This window comes from Protopterus annectens, chromosome 3.part0 (genome assembly GCF_019279795.1).
Source record: "Protopterus annectens isolate FY-2018-M chromosome 3.part0, PAN1.0, whole genome shotgun sequence".
In the NCBI taxonomy this organism is placed as follows: Eukaryota; Metazoa; Chordata; order Ceratodontiformes; family Protopteridae; genus Protopterus; species Protopterus annectens.
The window spans coordinates 1,875,160,047-1,875,182,466 of NC_056731.1; the positions used below are offsets into that span (position 1 = coordinate 1,875,160,047).

At 37.6% G+C, this 22,420-nt stretch overlaps 1 protein-coding gene across 6 annotated transcripts in view; it reads left to right on the forward strand.

Moving 5' to 3' along the window:
- SGCE (sarcoglycan epsilon) overlaps window positions 1-22,420 on the forward strand; it is a 555,267-nt gene that overhangs the window by 502,942 nt on the left and 29,905 nt on the right. For 5 of the 6 annotated variants that reach the window (XM_044065943.1, XM_044065944.1, XM_044065947.1 and 2 more), the window contains one exon: window positions 12,801-12,835. The exons of the other annotated variant lie outside the window; for it this stretch is intronic. In XM_044065943.1, the coding sequence (XP_043921878.1) occupies window positions 12,801-12,835 (35 nt within the window). The remainder of the gene's footprint in view (window positions 1-12,800; window positions 12,836-22,420) is intronic. 6 annotated transcript variants of the gene reach the window in all.

A 22,420-nucleotide genomic window follows, 5' to 3' on the forward strand; every position in this document is an offset into this window, starting at 1 on the left:
GAGTGGCTTGAGTGGTTAAGTTGAAAGTTTGTCTAGTTCCAAGGGAAAAATTGAAGAGGACACTTTGTGGAGCCGGGAATAGTTTTACCCTAGCTAAATGGCACTGCCCGGCATGCAAAACTGGGCAAATGCAGTATTTATAGCAGGGAAATGAAAGAGAGAGAAATTAGCCCATAGTGGCAAATAAACTACTAATTTCTGGGCTGAAACCACTACTCCAGAGACAGACAGGCTGCTCAAAGCTCCCCTCTCTCACAGGTGAACAGAGAACTTCCTTCTATCCAAGGTATGGGCAAACACAGAGATTTGTAACACAGCCCTGAATTCAGCACTAACCTGAAAACTGGACTATACTAGCTGAGAAAGGCAGGGAACAAACATATATATATATATATATATATATGGGTCTACTTCTAATGACCGAAACGCCGATTCGCCGACAGTGAAATAACCGACGCCAGAAAACCGACAACACACAAACCCGACAACGCGAAACACCGAACACCATAACACCGACACACTACACGTAAACAACACAGTACACTACAACACATATCCACTAGCCCTAACCCAAACCCTAACCCTAAGGTCCGACACTACCGCACACTCTCCCTACCTGCACCCTAACCCTAACTCACTTACACACCCGAAACCCAAGCTCCGACACTACCGCACACTCTCCCTACCTGCACCCTAACCCTAACTCACTTACACACCCAACCCCAAGCTCCAACACTACGCACACTCTCCCTACCTGCACCCTAACCCTAACTCACACACCCCGAACCCCAAACTCCGACACTACCGCACACTCACCTATCACACACCCTAACCCTACATCCCTGAGTATTGCACACTTACCTGTCCGCTCCCTACTCCTAAATCCCTCACTATCGCATACTTACCAGGTCGCGCTTACACATTCCCCTTGTCGGTCTTCCGTCTGTCGGGATTCGAGCGTGTCGGTCAACTGCGTTGTCGGTCGTTTCGTGTCGGTTATTTCACTGTCGGCGAATCGGCGTTTCGGTCATTAGAAGGAGACCCATATATATATATATATATATATATATATATATATATATACACACACACACACACACCTGCTTACTAGGGTGCAGGGGAACCTTCTCCAAAAATGATGGCCTGGATCAGTGCTCAAGTTATGCAAACAAAGCTAGATTCATCAGGCCTGAATCTGGTCTATGCTACAGCAACAAGCTGCATCAATTTCAGAAAGAAATCGTTCAAATAAGCAGGCACAATAAGCCTGTGACCAGATATTCCAAGCTCAGCAGGGCGGAATCCAGCCTTTCCTCCCACAAGAGTGCAGACCACAAACCTTCTTAATGTAGAATAACTGCCCTGAAGCCCAAGTGCTTAAGCCAGAACTAATACACTTTTAGATTAGCAGACACTGAGCCTTCAATCAGCAATTCCCAGCTTAGAAGGATGTAAGCTACCTGTCCTCCCACAAGAGTGCAGACCACAAGCCTTCTTAATGTAAAACAGCCTGTATGAAGCCCAAGTGCTTAAACCAAAAGACTTAGAATAACAGTTACAGTTTAATCAGGCTACTACCAAGCAGTAATAATTGCAGCAGACTAAATGAAATTGAGTACTTTTAAGAAAAGCAAAATAAAGTAGGAGGAAAGACAAATGCAGTAAAAGCAAATGAAAACAAATTTTTGGGCCTTCTCATATCTACTCTCTGTATTAAGTAGAGTGAACACTAGACTCAGAATATGATCTCACTGTACTTGGCTGAGTGAACAAATGAGATGGACCCAGGAGGAGTGTTCTAATACAGACTTACAGGAGGGGCGGGCAATTCCAGAGCCAGCAACACTAATACCAACACAAGAACAGGGAGGGAGGGTGTAAAACTAACTGCAGAGAGACACAGAGGACTCTGTTCAGAAATACACAATTAGGAAACAGAAAAAATGAAAATACAGTACTTTTAAAACTGCAGGTTTGTACTTAACAGAATATTAAAATACACTACTGCAAGTTTCACTTAGCATCAGCTTCTAATGCAGATGTTTGTAGCCAAGCAAGTCTCTCAGGAGTTGAGCATAAAATGATTTCTCAAACTTTGTGGCTAGCACTTAAAGTACAGAGGAATAACTCTAGGCTATTAAATATCAGATAGCAAAGAAGTGATACCAGCACCCCCTCTTATAGCAAAATAACTGCAGAGAGACACACAGCACACTGTTCAGAAACACACAATTAGGAAACAGAAAAAACGAAAATACTGTCCTTTTAAAACTACAAGTTTGTACTTAACAGAATATTAAATGCACTACTGCAAGTTTCACTTAGCATCAGCTTCTAATGCAGATGTTTGTAGCCAAGCAAGTCAGTCTCTCAGGAGTTGAGCATAAAAAATGTGATATATATGATAATTCGGGAATGTTAGCTTTATTCGCCCATATTATTTTTACTTGATAAATAAAGAAAAGGACATTTTGGTGTTGTGGAACATTTTGATAACAGTTTCCGGTGTTTTAGGGATATAAAATAAATGAAGATAAAATAAAATCTATAGCAGTAAACTTTGTACCTGTACAAGAATTGGTTTAGCATATTTGTGGGACATGATAGGATGAAGTATTTAGATGCATGGATGTAAATAGTCTGCTATTATGTATAATAATGTATGTATAATGTATGATAACAATACGTGTGTGATGAGACTAAACAAAAGATGTTAAAAAGAATGACAATCTGGAAGCTCTTGAGTATAGGTATAGATCATAAGGGATAAGTAGTAAACTGTTTATAGTCCTTTTAGTTTTATATACAAGTCAGGTGTAAGTTGTGGACTATTATTAATAGAGAGTCAAAATAATATATTTCGGGCAGAATGGTATAAGTTAGAACAAGGTGGTGTAGAATTACTTGAATTTAAGGGATACTTTAGAGCTGCACAGTTAAGGAGCATCTATACAACACAAGCAGAATGTCATTCATCAAAGTTTAAAGGGGTGATGATGACGAAACAATGAGAATTTGAGAAGCGGAGAATAGGATTGTTGATGTAGGCCCTTAAAGAGAATAGCAGCAACCACACAGAATATTATATTCATAAAGCAGCAGAAAGTATTATACGAACTAAACCAACAAAGGAATGGAGAATGGAGATATTACCAATAGAAGTGACTACAAGTAGGGGTAAAGTAAATAGGCAAGAGAGATCTGGAATCTTCTGGAGAGAATTAACCAAGGAACCAAATGTATTGGGAGAAAATAATTAGAGAGGGAATGGTAATAGAGTAAGATGAGGCCAAGCAAGAGTATGGACTGCAAAGAAGAGAATGCCTTCCCTGCCGGGGATTGATAACGATGTATAACAAATACAAAGGAATAAGGGAGTGCTGAGTGGAAGCCCAGCTTTAGTAGAGGTTTTAGCTGTGTCTAGAAGAAAAGCTACTGTTACAAAGGGGATAATTGGAAGGGCATATAAAGCACTGCACGATAACTGTGAAAATGAATCAGCTGAACTTAGAAAAGACTGCAAAGAGGGAATGGAAAGGCAGTGCATAAAACAACAATGGAAGGATAGCTGTATGGTTTTCAAGTATATACCATATTCCAGAAAGATTAGGATTTGTACTTGGAAGTATTTGCATGGATATTTTTATACCCCTGTGACATCCCCCACTCTGGACCAGTAATCAAGGAGTTTGAATCTTCACCACTGACACTGGAGAAGGACATGGAATACAAATGGATACACTCAGTATTTCCAGATGCAGAACTTTCTGCATCAAGCACAGTTTCCCTTAAGAGTACCCAGGGAATACGCTCAATCCAGCAGCTGATTTCTCTCTATATCAATACAGACCCCTATTAAGACTCCCCACTGGCACAGCTTAGAGTTGAGTTTTTAGTTGGGGTTCCAAGCTAAGTCCTCCCACACCCTCTCTGTGAAACCAGTACTTTGTTTCCCTGCTCCAAGCAGCTGACACACACACACACACACACACACACACACACACACACACACACACACACACACACACACACACACACACATACCTGGGAAAGGCTGGCACAGAGTAGCTGCTCTACCAACTTTGTCCATACTGTAAGGTAGATTCACTGCCACCAGTCAGTTACTATAAGGCTCTTAAAAGGGTATCCAAGTATAGAGTGGAATTAATATTAATACAAATGGTAATGTTAACAAAACAACCAGGCTTTCAGGAGTGGCCAGAGTTATTACCAAATAAATATGTGCACATACTCTCAAAACATAAATATTTTCTAAAAAGGACCAATCACAATAAAAAGTTTAAATATATTTAACAATAAATAATAAAATAACATGAAAATACTAAATATCTGTTTACAGTAAACACCAGAGTTTCAGACAGAGGAAATATTAAAATAACACAGATGAATAGTCTTACAAAGTTACAGAAAAACAGTTCTGATCTCACTATATTTTCCTGACTAATCTAAAGAGAATTATTATTCCTACTTACCTACTTACCGAATAGAGCAAGGCAAGATAATGTGGGTGAGTGGTCCTTGTTGTCAGGTCCAAGACAGAATGCAGAATGCCAAGAGCAATCTCCTACTGATTTCTAATTATTATTTCTGGCTTACAGAACTACATCACGTGCATCTAGTCTTCCAACACTGTTTCTTGCACTATCCCCCATCACTAGAAGCTGCTAGGATTTTAGCACATACATGTTACCATATACACAGATACACCTTTGCTCAGATCTGCTGCTGCTCCTGGAAGTTGTAAAACCATTTTAACACTTCTGCTCCTTTTACAGAGCTACTAACTATTGCCTAGCACAGACATTGCATCTCTGGCTCCATTCAAAACTGTGGGGTGGCTTAACACACAAAGTCATTTAATTTCAGATGTATTTTAAAGTTTGCTGCAGCTGGATTGTGATTAACCTCTGCTCTGCCAGTATCCTCTGTTGAAACATATACATTTAATTAAATTACAGTAATGCATGTGCAATTCTTTTCTTTTAAGCAGGGCACACTGTTGATACATTTTAACACGAGCAGCTGTACAAATGCATTTTTCAACACAAGCATCTGTACAAATCAGTTTGATGTACAAATAACATGTAATTATTTACAAAATTCCAGCTACCTGTGCTGGCACATTTCACACATCCACTGCCCTACTTCTCCTGGCATGGCTGGCAGTACCTCCTGTCATCACATCCCTAAGCAGGCATCGGAACATTTTTCCTCAAGTAGGCACCAAATGCTGGAGGTTTGATGGGCCAAGAGAGGAGTAACTGGGAATGTTTTGGGGAATTAAATGTGCTAGCAGATTTTAAAAATTCTTGCAGAGTACTTTGTCAGAAATATTGGCAAAGCAGGTGATTGTAACTTAGGCATGATTATTTTGAGCTGAGATATAGGATCTGAATTGCTCAAACATGATAAGGCCTTATTAAGTGTAGTGATATTAGTTGGTAAAAAGCAATTAGTAGTAAATGGAAATGAACGTCTAGTAGAGCTGTAACCGAAATACTGAATATTTTAAAGGGGATAAAAGAAATGGAGGTCAGATCCTTAGAAAAGAGAAGGAAAATACCAGATAAAAAAATAAATGGAATTTGTAGGAACAATACATTCTGAATAATGATCTATAGGAAGAATGAGGTTATTGGAAGGCAGGAATTAAGCAATTTATTTAATGTTGGAGTGAATGAAAATTGTTATATAGAAAACATACATGCATTATGTATAAAAATAAAACAATATCCACTATGGTTGTTTTCTTTTCATTAATTTATGTGTACCTATGCCACTATTTACAGTATAAGAATTTAATTTAAAAAAGGGCCTAGCTCATTCTTCACTGAAGGTTTAGAGCATGACCCTTTCTGCTTGTATTTTTTGGGGAGTATCCATTCGTCTTTTTACATGTAATTAAATAGCTGTTTCATAAGGTATCCTGCATTTGAGGTTTCAGGAAGAAACCTGTGTCACACTATGGATCAAAGCTTTGTTTTGCTTATATAGCCTTTCTTTGAACCGGTGTATTTGTCTATTTTAAATTTTCTAATATAGAAGACAGTTGTGTTCAGAGCTGTTACTTGGGCCCAAACAGTCTCTGACCTCCCAAGAGTTGAACTTATATAACTTTTTATAAATATATTTTTCTCCTGCTCCTTTCTTGTAGCTAACTTCTGTGTTAAATATTGCTCTGAATTCAGCTGCCTTTGTTCTATCTACATCCCCAAAACAAAGGTAAATGATTCTACACATGACTTTTTTGTAAAAGGTTATGCACTTACATTTTGTAGGACAGAATGTCGTATCATTTGTTTCCTTTTTACAGAACAGGTTGAGCACCCCATTGTTTATGCAGTTATAGGAACCTAGATTTCTGTTTTCATTGTTTTCTGTTATGGCTTTCCAAATAAATTCAATTCAAGACAAGTCAGAGTTCTTTATCCTATAGCAGCTGAAGCAGTGTTTCTATGAGGAGTCCTTGCTGCTGACATTTGTAAAGCTGCAGCTTTGTGCCGTTTTCATACCTTTATGAAGTATTACAAGAGGGGTGTGCATACTTAACCTACTGGAGATGTTGTTGCTGCAGTGGTCTGGTAGTGTTGGCAGGTGCTTCATTCTTACTGTAGCATGATATTCACCAAAGCTGATGAATTCTGAAAAGAAAATAAGGAAACATAAATGGTACAGTTTTGTGAAGAAAGAACGTACCATAATAGCAGTTTTTTTTTTATTTTTTTTAATATGTTTTTATTTATCAAATAGTACAACACGCTGAACAAAACAAATGAAAAGCCAAAACCTACGTATAAAATGCAGTTCTGAAACAGAATTAGAACAGTCCATTGTATTCTTTAAATATGCCATGTTAAAGATGAATAACGAACATGCATAAACACAAAGAACAGAATCTTGAGGTAACATAAATAAGACTTGCAAATCATTAATATAGATATGATACAGGGCTTGCAAGACTTTTATTAGGAGATCAGTAGTTGACCCTGTCATATCTCTCAACTTTACAGATTTTTGCAGAATGTCCAGATTTTTGCCCCATATTTTTGGTCCATTTTTCATAAAATTGTGGTTTTCTGGCAAATTAATGACAAATCATTAAAGATTAAAGCTAGAAAATGATAGACATTTGAGTTTCAGATTTCATACCCTTCAGAAAATTCATACTAATGCAAAACCTGTTTTTCTATCAACCTTCTAAGTTTGTAAGAGCAATATAAAATGATTTCCCTACTTCTTTAGCTTTGTCCCACTTGTATTTATGGCTTTGACCAGATATCGTGCTCTAAGGGTTTAGAGGTATGCCTGGTATCCCAGGTGAGAGTTTCATTATGTCAGTGCACAAGCAGGTGAATTAAGATCAGCCATTCATGGAACAACATTTATTCAGGTTGCTTTGTAGGTTAGGAAGGTTAACATTTCTTTGAATATTTCCATGAGGAAAGAGTTTGTCTGATGAAGAAGTGCCATAGTTTGAGAGAGATTTTTTTCTGCTTAATTCTGCCAGTGTTTACTAACAAGTAATTTGACCCAAGCAGATGTTATGCAGTCTAAATCATTTTTGACTGAGTGATATGTAATAAGTATACCAAGGTTACAGTTATAGCATTTGCAGGTATTCTTGTCACTGAGAATTGAGAATTTGATGAAACGCTTTATTAGGAAAGACCACAAATGTTGGATAGACTTAGATCCCCAAAATTTGTGCAATGTGTCTGCAGCACACTTGCTTTCCACGCAATATACAGGTGATGGCAATAACTTCCCCATCACACTTAACTTGTGTGGAGTCAAATAAGCATTGTGTAGAACCTGAATTTTTGGTGTATGGAAATTAAAATAGGATGATATATATTTTATTTTAATCTTGACAGCCAAGAGAGTGAGATATGAGTATCAGAATAATAAATGGAATTTCAGACTAAAATCTACAGGAATAAACAATATTTCTTTTTTCAGATAACTAGTCCATAATAAAAAAATAGCCTCACATTTATTGCAATAAAGAAAATTTGAGAGATATTTTTTTCAGGTTTGATTGCAAAGTATCACTTTTTATTTAATTACCAATTATCACTCACTTCACCTGCTGAAATTAGAATATTAGTTTCTATGATATGAAGAAACCAAGGATCTTTCTACATTGGAACATGTAGAGATCTTAGAGGTTCTTTGTTTATTAAGATGTTGGGATTGTCAGTGACTGGTTATAGTAGAAGAAGTTCCCTCAGTACATCTAATTTATTGAGAAAGTTGAGGACAATGAGGGTATTTTAGAAAAAATTGCAATGACTTATTAATAAAATGTGCTGCATGCACTTTAAAGAATTATGACTGGGTCTTTCCAATCATAACGTACTTGTATGTTCTTGACATGGATGTCAAGATTCACTTCTTCCACTTCACTCTGTTGTCAAGGTGAATTTCTTGACCTTCATATCTAAAATACATAAGAACATGGTATGATCATGTATGTAAATGTCTTATGAGGTCCATTGGCTAGTGGCCAGTATGTTATCAAGTCTTACAGCATACAGTAGGATTGAAAAGACCCCATTGAGAGCACTCGTGACATTGAAGCAAAACAAATCAGCCGCAGCCAACATTTATGGCTGTTGTTCACTAATGTACCAGGTTTCTCATAGTTGGCTCATGCTTCTCTTAGGATGATTTGATAGTTGGAGTAATTCTTCAATAGCTTTGAGGTCTTGCCTCATTATAAAATTTTAAAGGAAAGGGAACAGAGTTATTGGCAAAATGATTGTGCTGTATAATACAAAATGAAACATGAATTTATATGAGGGATCATCAGTGACTTTTTCACAGCACAGCTTTATGCTGTTAATCGACAATTGCTTAACATAGTTACAATTTAAGGTAATTGGTTAATTGTATATGAAGACAGAGCTAAACACATCCTATAATAAACAAACTGAAATTCATCAGTTAGAGCAGTTTTTCTTAGACGGATTGGTCCAGCTTTCCAGGATCATCCTCTTGAAACAGTATTAATACTTCATACAGTTAGAGAGCCTGGCTATACTTCTACTGTGACTAGTTTGGAGAAGACCAAGTAACCAAGCCCAACAGTGAAAAGTAACATTGCTAAAAGAAGAAACGCTGTTCCAAAGCCACAAAACAGTACTTTAGTAAACCAAATGTAAGCACGTTTGTTTCCAATACTACAGAAACATCATCAGACAAACAAATATACTACCTGACATCCTTTAAATACCATAAAAAGCTAAACATCACTTCCTTGAGAGGGTGATGCCAAAGACCAACGTATGTTATACAGCATTTTGTGCAACATCTCACTTTCGAAGAAAGGTGGCGCCAGAGTGCAAAATACAAAACATTTTCTTACCTTCATAATAAATCAAGTCTTAGTGCATGTTGAATACTAAAAACTAAGATCATATATGCATACATAGATATTAATGCCAATGATAAAATTGCATTGATTAGTTTAAATACTAAAAAAAATACATATTTCATAATAAAAATCAAACAGTACCTGCTTTCAGTGGGGGGTGGGGGGTAGTGGCATTTAAGAGAACTTGCCAATACAGTTCCCTTTTCTCCACTAAGGTCAACCAGTGACCCCCTCTATCTAGTACACCCATCTTTTCCAGAATAACAAACAGAAATTTCTTCTAACCAGGACACATAATGGAATGTTTATAAAGTGCATTACTTGTATTTTTGCTCTTAGTTGCATAAAGGTGTTGGTAAATTCTCATATGTTAAAGGGCCGTTGGTTTTGCCAATATAAAAAGCAGAACAGGTGGCACAAAAACTGATGTAAACAACTCCCTTAGTACTACAATCATATTTATCTTTAACAATAAGTAAATATGGGCAACATTGAACAGGAAAACTACTAACCTCCAGGATATACCTACATTGTTGGCAGGCCCCACCTTGAACAAACTAACCTCAAGGATATACCTGCATTGTTGGCAGACCACACCTTGAACAGGGAAACTACTAACCTCCAGAATATACCTGCATTGTCGGCAGGCCACACCTTGAACAAGGAAACTACTAACCTCCAGGATATACCTGCATTGTCGGCAGGCCCCACCTTGAACAAACTACTAACCTCCAGGATATACCTGCATTGTTAACAGGCCTCACCTTGAACAGGGAAACTACTAACCTCCAGGATATACCTGCATTGTCGGCAGGCCCCACCTTGAACAAGGAAACTACTAACCTCCAGGATATACCTGCATTGTTGGCAGCCACACCTTGAACAAACTACTAACCTCCAGGATATACCTGCATTGTCAGCAGGCCCCACATTTTTTCATTCCACAACCATTAGTGTGACCATTCATTTGTTGCTTGTTGGTTTCAAAAATGCACTTAAAATTTTTGTTGTTTTTGTAAACAAATTTGGGTTCAGGACCCAACCTACCCATAAGTCCCAATGATCCAAAAACAGTTGACCAGTGTTTCTTAATCGTGTCCTATAATAAATAAATACCTGGATTATATTGCAAAACAAGTACTTGTGATGAGTTATGATGGTCATATTGAGTATTAGTTCCTTGACCGTCAAAATTAATAGAGTTGGTACCCACGTCATTATTGCATAAAAGGGGCTTGTATCTAACACCCCTGTTTTTCATAACATAATCAGTGGTGCTGTCCAAAAAATCTTGAGGGTAACCCCTTTTGAAGAACTTATTAACCAATTTCTCAACCTCTACTTTGAGCGCTTTACCATCTGAAATCAGTGTACATAGCCTAATTAACTGACCTTTTACTAAAGTTTTCTTTTGCCAGATCGGATGCTGGCTAGAGAAGTGTAAGTAGGCATTAGAAAAGGTTGGTTTCCTATATATATATATTAGATTCATATCTGAAATTCTCCAAGTTCTTATAAAGGGTCATATCTAAAAAATCTATTGAGTTATTACGATAGTGATGAATGAACTCCAGAAAATCAGTAGAGTGGTTAAGGAAGTCCATAAAGTTTTCTAAGTCCTCCAAACTTCCTTTCCACAAAATAAAAATGTCATCCAAAAATCTCAGCTACAAACTGAACATAGGTGCAAATGCTGAGTTTAGGACAAAATTGGTTTCCCAAAACCATAGGCCCACATTGGCAAAGGCAGTGGCACAATCGGCCCCCATCACAACACTTGTATGTTGTTTGCAGTATTCCCCTTCGAAGTATACAGAATTATTAGTCAGGATGAGTTCCATAATCTGATATATAAGACTAATTTCATTGTTGGACAAGTTAGAGCCTTTGACCAGAACTTGGTGGAACCAGTCCAGTCCTTCGTCATGGGGAATAACCGAAAAAAGGTCCTTTACAACCAGTAAAGCATTAGGCAAAAAAGGACACCCTGAAATCAAATTCAAAAAGTGCCATGAATCTTTTAAGATGTGACTTCTGTTCACAAAAAAAGTTTTTAATTTAATGTCAACAAATTTTGCCAATGGTTCAGTCTTCGGACCTGCTGGTGCCACTATAGGTCACAAAGGAGTGTCAGTAACTGACTTTTGAATCTTTAGAATGCCAAAAATTCCTGGGATGTTATGCTTGCAAACGGTCATAAATTCTCCGACATGAAGAGGTAGATAAAATGTAATAAATATGTCTTCCAAAATTAGGTCTATACTATGATAGGTAATGTTCACCTCATTTCGTGGTACCTCAACAAAAAATCTACCATTTTGTAAAAATTCCAGCATCTTTGAGAAGTACAAGATTCTGCCCATGATGACAACGCCCCCTCCTTTATCTGGTTTCATAATTCGTACGCTGGAATCATTGGCAAGTGTATGCATAAGTTCCCTCTCTTCACTTGAAAGGTTGTGGATCTTGTACCTCCTGTGGTTAGAATGCCAATTCCTGATGCTTTGCTCAGTTAATTGTTCAAAAAGATGATGTATACTTGGGATTAATGGGGGGTTGAAGGTACTAGATCTTCGCAGTAACGGAATATCAGACCCTTGCTCATCAGGAGGTAATATACAGTTAAGGTTCAATTTTCTACTAGTTTTAGTCTAAAGTTTGAGTTACATTATCACATCAACCAAATCAGGTTTGTTGGAAGGTACGTATTTAAAGCCATGTTGGAACAACGAACCAAATGCAGGCGAAACAAGAGGTGATGAAAAATTTTACAAACTTGAAATTCATAAACGTCAGATATAGCAACACGGTTATTACCTTCAAATCTGTTGTCAACTATTAATTCTGAGGTCGTTTCCAATGAGAATTCTGAAAATGGAACTTGTAGTTCAATCTGCTGTCTCATCAGGGATTTATGGTGCCCCTCCCCCTTCCTCATCCAACCCCTCACCTCCCCTTCATTTTTTAGCATAGACAGACTGGCTTTTGCCTTTCCACACGTTTATACAGTCCAGAATGGTGAAATGGCGCCTGTAATTAAGACACTTCCACCCTTTGGCTGGATTTCTGAATGATGTTGGCTGACTTCTTTTAGTAAACATTCATTCAGTGAACAGATTTGAGGAAAGCTGCTGTGGCTGTAACAGGTTTGGAAGGTCAGGTGTGAGTACTTGATTCTGTTTTCCTGAAGCATTTATCAGCGATATGTCAACGTGAAACCAAAAGGTTCACCAGAGGGATAATTATTGTGGTAGGTAATTTTTTTCATTTATTTTTCCTCAAAAGACAAAAACTGGTGGGATAGATCACAAAGCAGCATTTACAGTAATGTTTTCTGAAAGGTGTTTAATTTATAGTTGTTTTAATAAGAACATTTTCTTTGTCACTGCTTTCATAATTGAAGGACAATTTCGTATGACAACATTTCAGCGTTTTGAGGCAAGTATATTTAGACTGTTCATTTCACTCTGTTAGTAACGTACATTTTTATTACACAGATTTTACTGTCTTGAGTTAATAGAAACATGACATCTCATTGTAGTTTAACTGCATTTAGACAATTCATCCACCTTGTTCAAAAATTAAGACTAAAAACAAGCATTTTTGCAGGCAGGTTATATCCCCCTATATACCCACTATGTTAGGAACTTTGCCCTCTATTCCCATTTAGTTAAATATATGAACTCCAGATATGTAACTACTTTGGAGGAAAGGTTTAGTTTGACAAGATGCACTCTCAGTGAACTGAACTGCAGTTGGCTATAGTGTTTCTGCATTAGTTTTAGTAGAAAATTCAATTAATTTGTACATAATTAAAACCCACGAAAAAGCTGCTTTTATCCAAGAAAATAAATGTGTATTGAACTAGTAATAAGGTGATTTAATAACAATATCTGAATCAATTTTTAAATTCTTGATAATGATATGATAAATTCCATACCACTGTTTTTTTTTTTTTTGGCTCACTGATTTTTGCAGTGTGTATTTGGCAAGAAGGCTAATTCTTGAGATAAAATTGTACCACTGCATGATTTTATATTAATTTTCCTCTACTGACAAGCGTCATAAAGAAACATTCTCACCTTTTTGCCAAACTTTGAGTTTTGCATGAAGTTGTAACAACTGTGCATATGTCAGTAGAAATTAGTTTTGTTAAAGGACGTTGATAGTCCACTCACAAAACATTCAAAATGGTTTTAAAGTTTATATTGAACTTTCATTTGTATGCTCCCAGTATTTTTAAAAACTCAGCCTGCAAAAGTGCATCTCTATAAGCCAATACTGTCCTAAGAGCTAGAAAGTGTGTCATAAAAGTGCATGTGTGATATAATAATATATCTATATCATATGTATTATATTATTTTACTGCATGAGGTCAACATACAAGTGCATTTTATGTTCCTGATAAGTCCATTGTAGTCATTTAATACATATCTTGATGTAGTCTGTTATATCAGAAAGGTTGCTGTAAATAGATTTGTGGGCCAGAAAATTAATTGAAAATCTCTGCAAAACTCTGGAAAACTCTACATATGAAGTGACTAAAAGTATGGTCTAAGAACTTATTTCAGCCTTTCAAGTTAATGAATTACTATTTGGTGTTATAAAACTATTGTAAATCAGATATATTGATTTAAATGTGTTGCATTTAGTAAAGTCCCTCATGGTGCGTACTATGGACATCAGACTGACCAGGAGCATAGTGGTGCTTGGCAATGCAAATAAAATTTATTATAGCCTTTCCGATGTACTGGCGTTATTAGTACCACCCTTCATAAAGGATGTTTCCAGCCTTATAAAATGAGCGCTCTCTAAACTTTTTGCAGACAGTTTAGTGTATAAAAATGTGGTGTAAAGCAACGGCAGAAATAATGGTTCTGTAAATTAGTTTTTCTCTTTTTCTCTCCTTGATGCAGTGTTTGATAGGACTAACTGTTAAAGTACACTACAGATTTTTTTTCATGCATTCTCTTGTAGTGACAGTGATATTTATGTTGCTGGCCAAATGCTACCACTTGCGTTATAAAATAGGGTATTCTACTGGTCCTTGAACTCATAGAGGCTACAGCCACAAGTTGGAAAATTGAAACATGCAATGTATGCAGCTTGGGAAAACAGGTGAAGGAAAAGGCGGTAGATGGCTGTTGGCTGTGCATGCATATAAGAGTTTAGCAGGGTTTTGGCAGGGCTTCATGCATAGATGAGTGATTAACAAGAAGGGGGGAAGCAAACAGTATTAGCATGCCTGACATCACCAGCACATGGGATACGGCAAGGGTAGTGCCCATTCCTAGGGGTATCCACAATGTGACATCACCACGTGGGGCATGGCAAGTGTAGTGCCCATTCCAAGGGTATGCACACCGTGACATCACTACATTCGGCATGGCAAGAGTAGTGCCAATTCCAAGGGGTATCCACAGTGTGACATCACCACATGGGGTATGGCAAGAGTAGTGCCCATTCCAAGGGGTATCAACAGTGTGACATCACCACATGGGGCATGGCAAGAGTAGTGCCCATTCCAAGGGGTTTCCAGACCGTGCCATCATGACATGGGGCACAGCAAGAGTAGTTCCCATTCCAAGTTGTATCCACACTGTGGCATGACCACATGGGGCATGGCAAATGTAGTGCCCATTACAAGGGGTATCCGCACCATGACATCACCACATGGGGCACAGCAAGAATAATTTCCATTCCAAGGGGTATCCACACTGTGACATCACCACACGGGGCATGGCAAGAGTAGTGCCCATTCCAAAGGGTATCCACACCGTCACATGACCACATAGGGCATGGCAAGAGTAGTGCCCATTCCAAGGGGTAGCCACACCGTGACATCGCCACATGGGGCACAGCAAGAGTAGTGCCCATTCCTAGGGGTATCCACACTGTGGCTGTACAGAGGGATGTAAGATGAAGCAAGGCACCTGCAGTAATGTTAGATTTCCAAAGGTACATGAAGGATAGTAGACTGTGGTCTGAAAGTGTAAAGGCAGGTCAAGATGGATGGTATTTAGTCACTGATGGTCATTATAGGTGTTGGTACTGGGAACCATGGATGGGCACTGCTGTCAAACGGTGACAAACTGCAACAGTGCCCGATCATTCATCTGTGCAGTAGTTCCCAACGTGTAAACACTGTACGTTGTGTGTATGTGGTAGAGTGATAGAGTATGTGTGTGTGTGTGTGTGTGTGTGTGTACCTAGGTCCATATCCCAAGTACATGCCATTTGGACATGACAAATACCTTTTAACAGTGACATAATCAAATTCATGGTTGTTTTATTGGAATAAGACTGTGCGCTATGCAGGAGGTGGGTCCTTTAGTCTGGGATTGGATTCCCTCTGCCTCCAACTACGTACAGTGTCCTTGATGACTTTACATGAATGAGCACAAAGGGTGTGGCTGTGCATTTAGCAGGGAGCTCCCCATTGCCTAGCTTGTGACCAAGGACAGCAACTCACATGAGGTATCAACCAAACGTTTCAGGCAGCTGTGTCTGAGACTTTTGCATTCTGTTGAACATTCAGCCACCTGTACTAAGAGAGAGAGAGAGTAGAGAGAGTACTCTGCTGAGGGTAGAGACATTGAGATTCATAAGAGAATCTTTAAAGTATGAAACCATTTCCTTTCTTCAGCTGTATAGAAATAACACACAGGAACTCCAATGACTGATTTTATTCTGACAGACGCATTGTTACTGAAACCAGACCATTCTTGTAAGGTAAATGTTTTCTTGTAGCATTTCTTCAAAGTAAGCTCCATATTGTTTCTGTTACTTCCCAAAAGGACATGCCCTCGTTTGCTATCACTAAGAATAGGGCATGTTATCACCACTGAGTAATATCCAAACTCCATTGTGTACTATTGCATTGTTTTCCACTGTTTCGCTGAATTAAATGTAATCACCTATGAAAGAAACAAACCGTGTTCCTGTCTATTACTGTAGCCCCATTTGTCACTTTCAGTATCCAATATTTATTTATTGATTATTGAGTGAATAAGTGAGTGACTGATTTAATATGCAAAAAGACAATTTTATTTTCTGAAATATACCCTGTGTGTGCATGTTTTTCTCCACTATCTCCCAAGTATGTTGCATATTAATACAATTAGAAATCTGTACACCATTTGTCTTTAGAGAAGTACACCTCGAAGGGGTTAAAAATACGTGTCAATCTTTTTTGTAGACCCCAACTGTATGTCCATTTTTTAGGGAGTTATATGTGTCTCACGTTGTCCCTCAACCTATAATTGTCACACTAATCTTGTCACACTTTTATTTTTATCAGATAATTTATATCCAGTGCCTGTAGCTTTTCCTTCCAAAAGGTCAGCATAAATCCTTGCACCTCTACCTTTCCAGCAATCTTCCATTTTTTCCCGGGTGCAGCATTCAATTCACCCTTAATATTTATTTCCTAGTTTATATAGTCTCTTTTCCTTAAAGCATCTTTCCAGTCTGATAACCCTAGGATATAAATTGCGTTTATTGAATCGATATAGTTGCTGTCATACTGGTCCCATCTGTTGCATTTCAAATTAGGAGGATCCTCTTTGCTTAAGACATTGATCCATGTTAAAGTTCAGCATACATTCTTGGGTAGTGTGGCATCCCACATCATCCTTGTTATTTTAACATAATTTGCCTCTTGTGAGCTATTCCTGTTCCATTAGAATTTTTACAGAGTTGCTTATCTTGTTCTGTATTTTAAATATTCCATTCATTGGACCATGTGGAATTAGTCAATGTTGTTATCAAATGCAAAATAATTGATGAGGTCATAACCTCAGCTCTGTGAATTCTTCCTCTTGCAGTATTGATTTTAAACTTTTGTCTTGCAATATTGTTGTGTCGTTATGTCTTTCGGCTTTTCTCGGTTAGGGGACGCCACAGCGGAACTCCGGTCCACTAATGATTGGCAGTAGATTTTTACGTGCCTAGTTGCCAGCCCTGACGCACAACCTTCAACAAAGGTACGCCCATTCACACATGTCTCCACACAGAAGACGCTCTAGCTGAGAATCGAACAGGACGTCTTACTGTGAGGCGACAACGCTACTGCAGCACCACCACCGCAGTTATCCTTTGCCTTGCAATATTGCCTGTGATTTTGTATTCAGTTTTCTAAATGCTTTTATCAGCTATATTTTTGAAGTCTTTTGCTGTTATTATACTAAACAGATTGGGTCAGATATCTAGTGTATCTTACCAGTGACCTATACCTTTTCCTTTCTGTGCTCTTTATTAACTATAGCTTTTTGTCACAATTTAATGCTGAACTCTCTTCAAAATACTGGAATATGTTTAACACACTTGGTAGATTTCATCTAACTTTTTGCGGTCAGTATAGAATCTTCAGCAACAACTTCAAGCCAGTACATACGTCTTCCTTCTGGAAATGTTATCTCCAGTTATTTCCAAACTTTTAAAGTGAGCTTTTCAATAACTGGTATAAACAGTGCAGGTGACAAAGAACAGCCTTGCATTTTACTTCTAATGTGTATACTGTCTGCCACATTTTTATTTATTAATAAATATGTTTGTGGTCCCTGTACATCACTTTTAAGTAAGCCAGGACATTGTCACTAAAGTTTCTGTTTTGAGAACTTCAAACCTAAATTCCCAGTTATTTGTATCGAATGTACTTCGGATTTCATATGATAATGCCTGCTTGAGCAACATTGGTTTCTCCTTTCCATTAAAAAAAACTAGCCAGAGACCGCCAGTTATCTAAATCCTGTCTTTTACATAGAAATCGAGATTGCTCCTTTTGAATTTGTTTAGGTAAGGTGATGACTAGTCTGATAGCTTGTACTTTTGCAAGAATTTTTGTGACTGTAATTAGTAACAGAATTGGCCTGTCATTTTCTGGATCTTCAGGGTGTTTTCTTTTGGAAGAAATAGTATCTCTCCATTTTCACTGAATTTAGAATTGATATTTGTCTCTAACCATAATAAAGACTTTAGCTAATTAGTCATACAGTTGTTAATCTTCATATATACGAATTCAGTTGAAAATGGATCTTGACCCCATTTTATTTATTTTTTAATTTTTTAACTGCCGTGTTTACTTCTGCTATAGTTATGTCAGACTCTAAACACGCATTGTCTTCCTGAGATATGCGTATTATATCTAAACTATCCCAATACCATTTTGAACATTAAAAACTTCTGGCTGTCAAAATATTTTTGAATTTGTGTTTAATTTCTTGTTTTAAGAATAAAATGTTGCCCCTTGTAAACCTTACAGATGATATTGTTGTATTTCTTTTCTTTATATTTCCTGCTCTGTTTATCTATATGTATGTGTGTATTTATACGTATATACACACACACACACACACACACACACACAATGCACAGACGTGGAGAAGAAAGTGACGGTCATCAAAACGCAGCAATCACTTTCTCACTTTTCTTTTGAGATTTAACTGCCATTATAAGATTGCAGTGACCTTCCACTGATGATATTCTGAGCGCTGATCAACCAAGAAAGAGTAGATTTCACAAAAATAAGTTATTTCAAGTAAATCATCAGTATTTAAAGTATGTTTTCTATTTTATGTACCTGCAATGTCTTTTTCCTTGATTCTTCGTAAGTAGTTTCAAGTTTTGACAACCCATCTACTTTCCAACAATATTCATAAAAATCCTCTGCATTTCTGAAAAATAACCGTCAGTTTCTGTTATACCATTTTTTTGAAGTTGGTAGATTTTTTGTTTTTTGACTTGTGGTTTGCTTCTTGTAGCATGAAGTTATTTTTAAAGTCCTCAGATGGTTTAAGAGAGATGGAAATGTATTCATGTTATGAATGTTGTTTTGCTTATGGTCCTGTTTTTTATTTTTTTGTCCACCAGGTTCACTGTGAGGAATACCTGAGTTCATCATTTGATCACTGCTGCAGTAGCCTTTGCTATGTGAGTTCAGGGTACCTTGTACACCCCCAGACTGGTGACAGCTTGAGTAGAGCTGTAGAAAATCAGCAGTCTGGGAGCCGAGCACTTCAGTGCTTTCTTGCTGCCGGAGAGTGCTGGTGTTGCAGGCTTTTGAGGATTGATGTTCTGCTAGCATTTTACTATTGCACAGCAGATAATTTCCCTTTGGGGGGATCCTCCACATTTTATTTTGCGACAGAAACATTACTTTTCAGGTTAATACTTTATTTGATATTAGAAAGTTTGTGTTTATTGGACTGTTGTGACCTTTCAGTCAGTTAAAAAAGTCTGAATTAAAAGTATAGTTTAATTTTTTTTTTTGGTGAAAACTTTTATTAAACTATGTTTAGATTTAGAGTCTGGAGTACGTGTATTCTGTTTTTCACTGTTTTTTTTTTTTTTTGTGAAAAGCACTACTTTTTTGATAGTTAGCCCTTTTACCAGTTGCTGTCAGGGACACCTGGACTTCAGACTTTATTACTTCCTTTACCAGGGAACAATTTACCTGCTGTTCAGTTCTGTCTTCCTCTGGCCACAAAAAAAAAGAAAATTTCCAGACAGCCTTTGCCTCTTCAGCAGGCTACAAAGTTTCCTCAAACTCAGATGGGTGACTCTGCTGTGGCAATTTCTGGTTTCTCAGATCACTCATGTTTTTCCTTGTTTTTTTTTTCTGGTGTACTTCTTTCAGTCACATGGACTGGGGGTTAGACGTGTCCTTGCTGTCTGTTGGAGTGTCCATAGTGGGCATAGTGAAACCATTCTATTATTGTACTACTACATTCATCACTCATTATATATTATTATAGTTAACCAACTACTGATTAATAGAGACTGAGCATGGCACAAATGGAGAAAAGATAAGACCCGACCCAACGAAACCGCCTTCAAAATACTTAGAAACAAAGCAAAACAGGCCATTAATCAGGACAAAAAGACTTACTTCTCCCAACAAATAAACACCCACAGTAATAATCCCTGACTTTTCTGGAAATCTGTCAACTCATTACCAAATCCTGGCAGCACCCAAAACCCATCTCCATTTCCAGACAAAAGCCCAGTTGAAATCAGTGAAATATTTAATAAAAACTTTATGGATATTATCCTCACATTAGTAAATGCAGGCAATACCCCAACCCCTATTTAACCCATCCATCATACCTCAAAGCAATATCAGCTCCATACCATCTTTTAACTTCCAACCTGTAGCAACCTCTCAAATACAAACATTACTTGGCAAATTGAAACCAGGCTCCTTATCCGCTGATAATCTCCCCCCAGAATACTTCAAAATTAGTGCTAAGACAATATGTTTCCCAGTAGGTATCCTTATAAACCGATCACTTGCAGAACACACAGTCCCCCAGCTCTGGAAAAATTAAATAATCACCCCACTTCATAAAGGTGGAAACCCTCATGACCTGTCTAATTTTAGACCCATTTCCATACTGTCCCCTCTATCTAAAATAATGGGAAATACATCCACAAACAACTGGTTGAATATCTAATGAGCAACAACCAACTATCCCCTTCACAACATGGTTTTCGACCATCCCACAGTACCATTACTGCCCTAGTCTCCTTCACAAATTACATTTATAACGCCCTAGGTAGTAACCTACTTATGTCAGTCCTGTTATTGGACCTCTCAAAAGCATTCGACACAGTCTCCCACATCAAACTTGTCCAGCAACTCCACTCATTAGGATGCTCTGACGCCACCCTAACCTGGTTCACTAGTTTCTTGGAAAACCAACAGCAATAAGTAAAATGTCTGAATAACCTCTCTAGCTTTCTCCCAAGTAACATAGGAGTGCCCCATGGGGTCATTCTTGGGACCCCCACTATTCAACATTTTTATAAATGACATAAATAAAGTTCCCACTGACTGTACTACCATACAATATGTAGACGATTCAACCATAATCTGTACCTCCAATAACTTCTCTGACCTCCAAAAGTTAACACAAAAGGCCTTTACATCCATAGAACTCTGGCTAACCCAATCACAGCTATTACTTAACCCTAATAAATCTAAACTACTCATCTTTGCATCTAAACCTGTTCCTACAGACTTTACTATATTCTTCATAAACAAAACCCCAATAGAGTTAGTAAATCAGGCCAAACTGCTAGGAATTACTTTTGACAGCAAACTTAGCTTTGACATGCATATTAATAATGCAAGAAAAAAGACTCACTTCAAATTAGGCAAACTTTACTGAAACAAACAATACTTAGACAAATCCATCTGAATAAAACTTTCAAAAAGTATTCTCCTTCCACCCTTACTATATGGGTCTCCTATCTTCACCAATCTCTACAACTCTTTGCAACACAAACTACAGTCCAGTTATTATAAGACTGTAAAATTCACATCAGCCCAACCAAATCACACCCAACCATTGCCAGGCCACTAAAGAAGTAAACTGGCTAGAATTTGGACATTACCTGCATTACACACAACTTACCTTTGCCCATAAACTTGTTTATAAACTCAAGTGTTGCCCTTCCCTGAAAAATATCATTGAACCTCATGTCCCATCCAAAAATCTATGCTCTAACAACAAACACCTACTTAAAGTATCAAAACCTAGTAAAAGAGCAGGTAGCTGTCTCTATTCCTATTCCATAACTAAGCTGTGGAACACCCTCCCATCATCAGTTACAGAATTATACAACATTATCTCCTTTAAAAGAAAACTAAAATAACATCTCACTGATAACCTCAGCTGCACATGGAACACATATCCGCAGCCTCCTTAATCTAGCAAAACTGTTTCACATAGCAGATATACTTGTGTATATGTCATACTGTTACACCATATGAGTTATCCCTAATCTTTAGTATCCTACTCCATACATATATACAACTATCTCAACACATTTTCTTTTCTGTCACTTTCTACTTTTAATACTACCATTAAATATATGCCACCTATAATCTACTTATTCCCACTACCTAGCTATAAGATGCTATGTCTTACCTTTAAGTTTAACTCTCTAATTCTATCTTTGCCTTTTCCTAATCCCCCCCCAAAAACAAATTGAGCTGTACTGTTAAATATTTTTAACTGT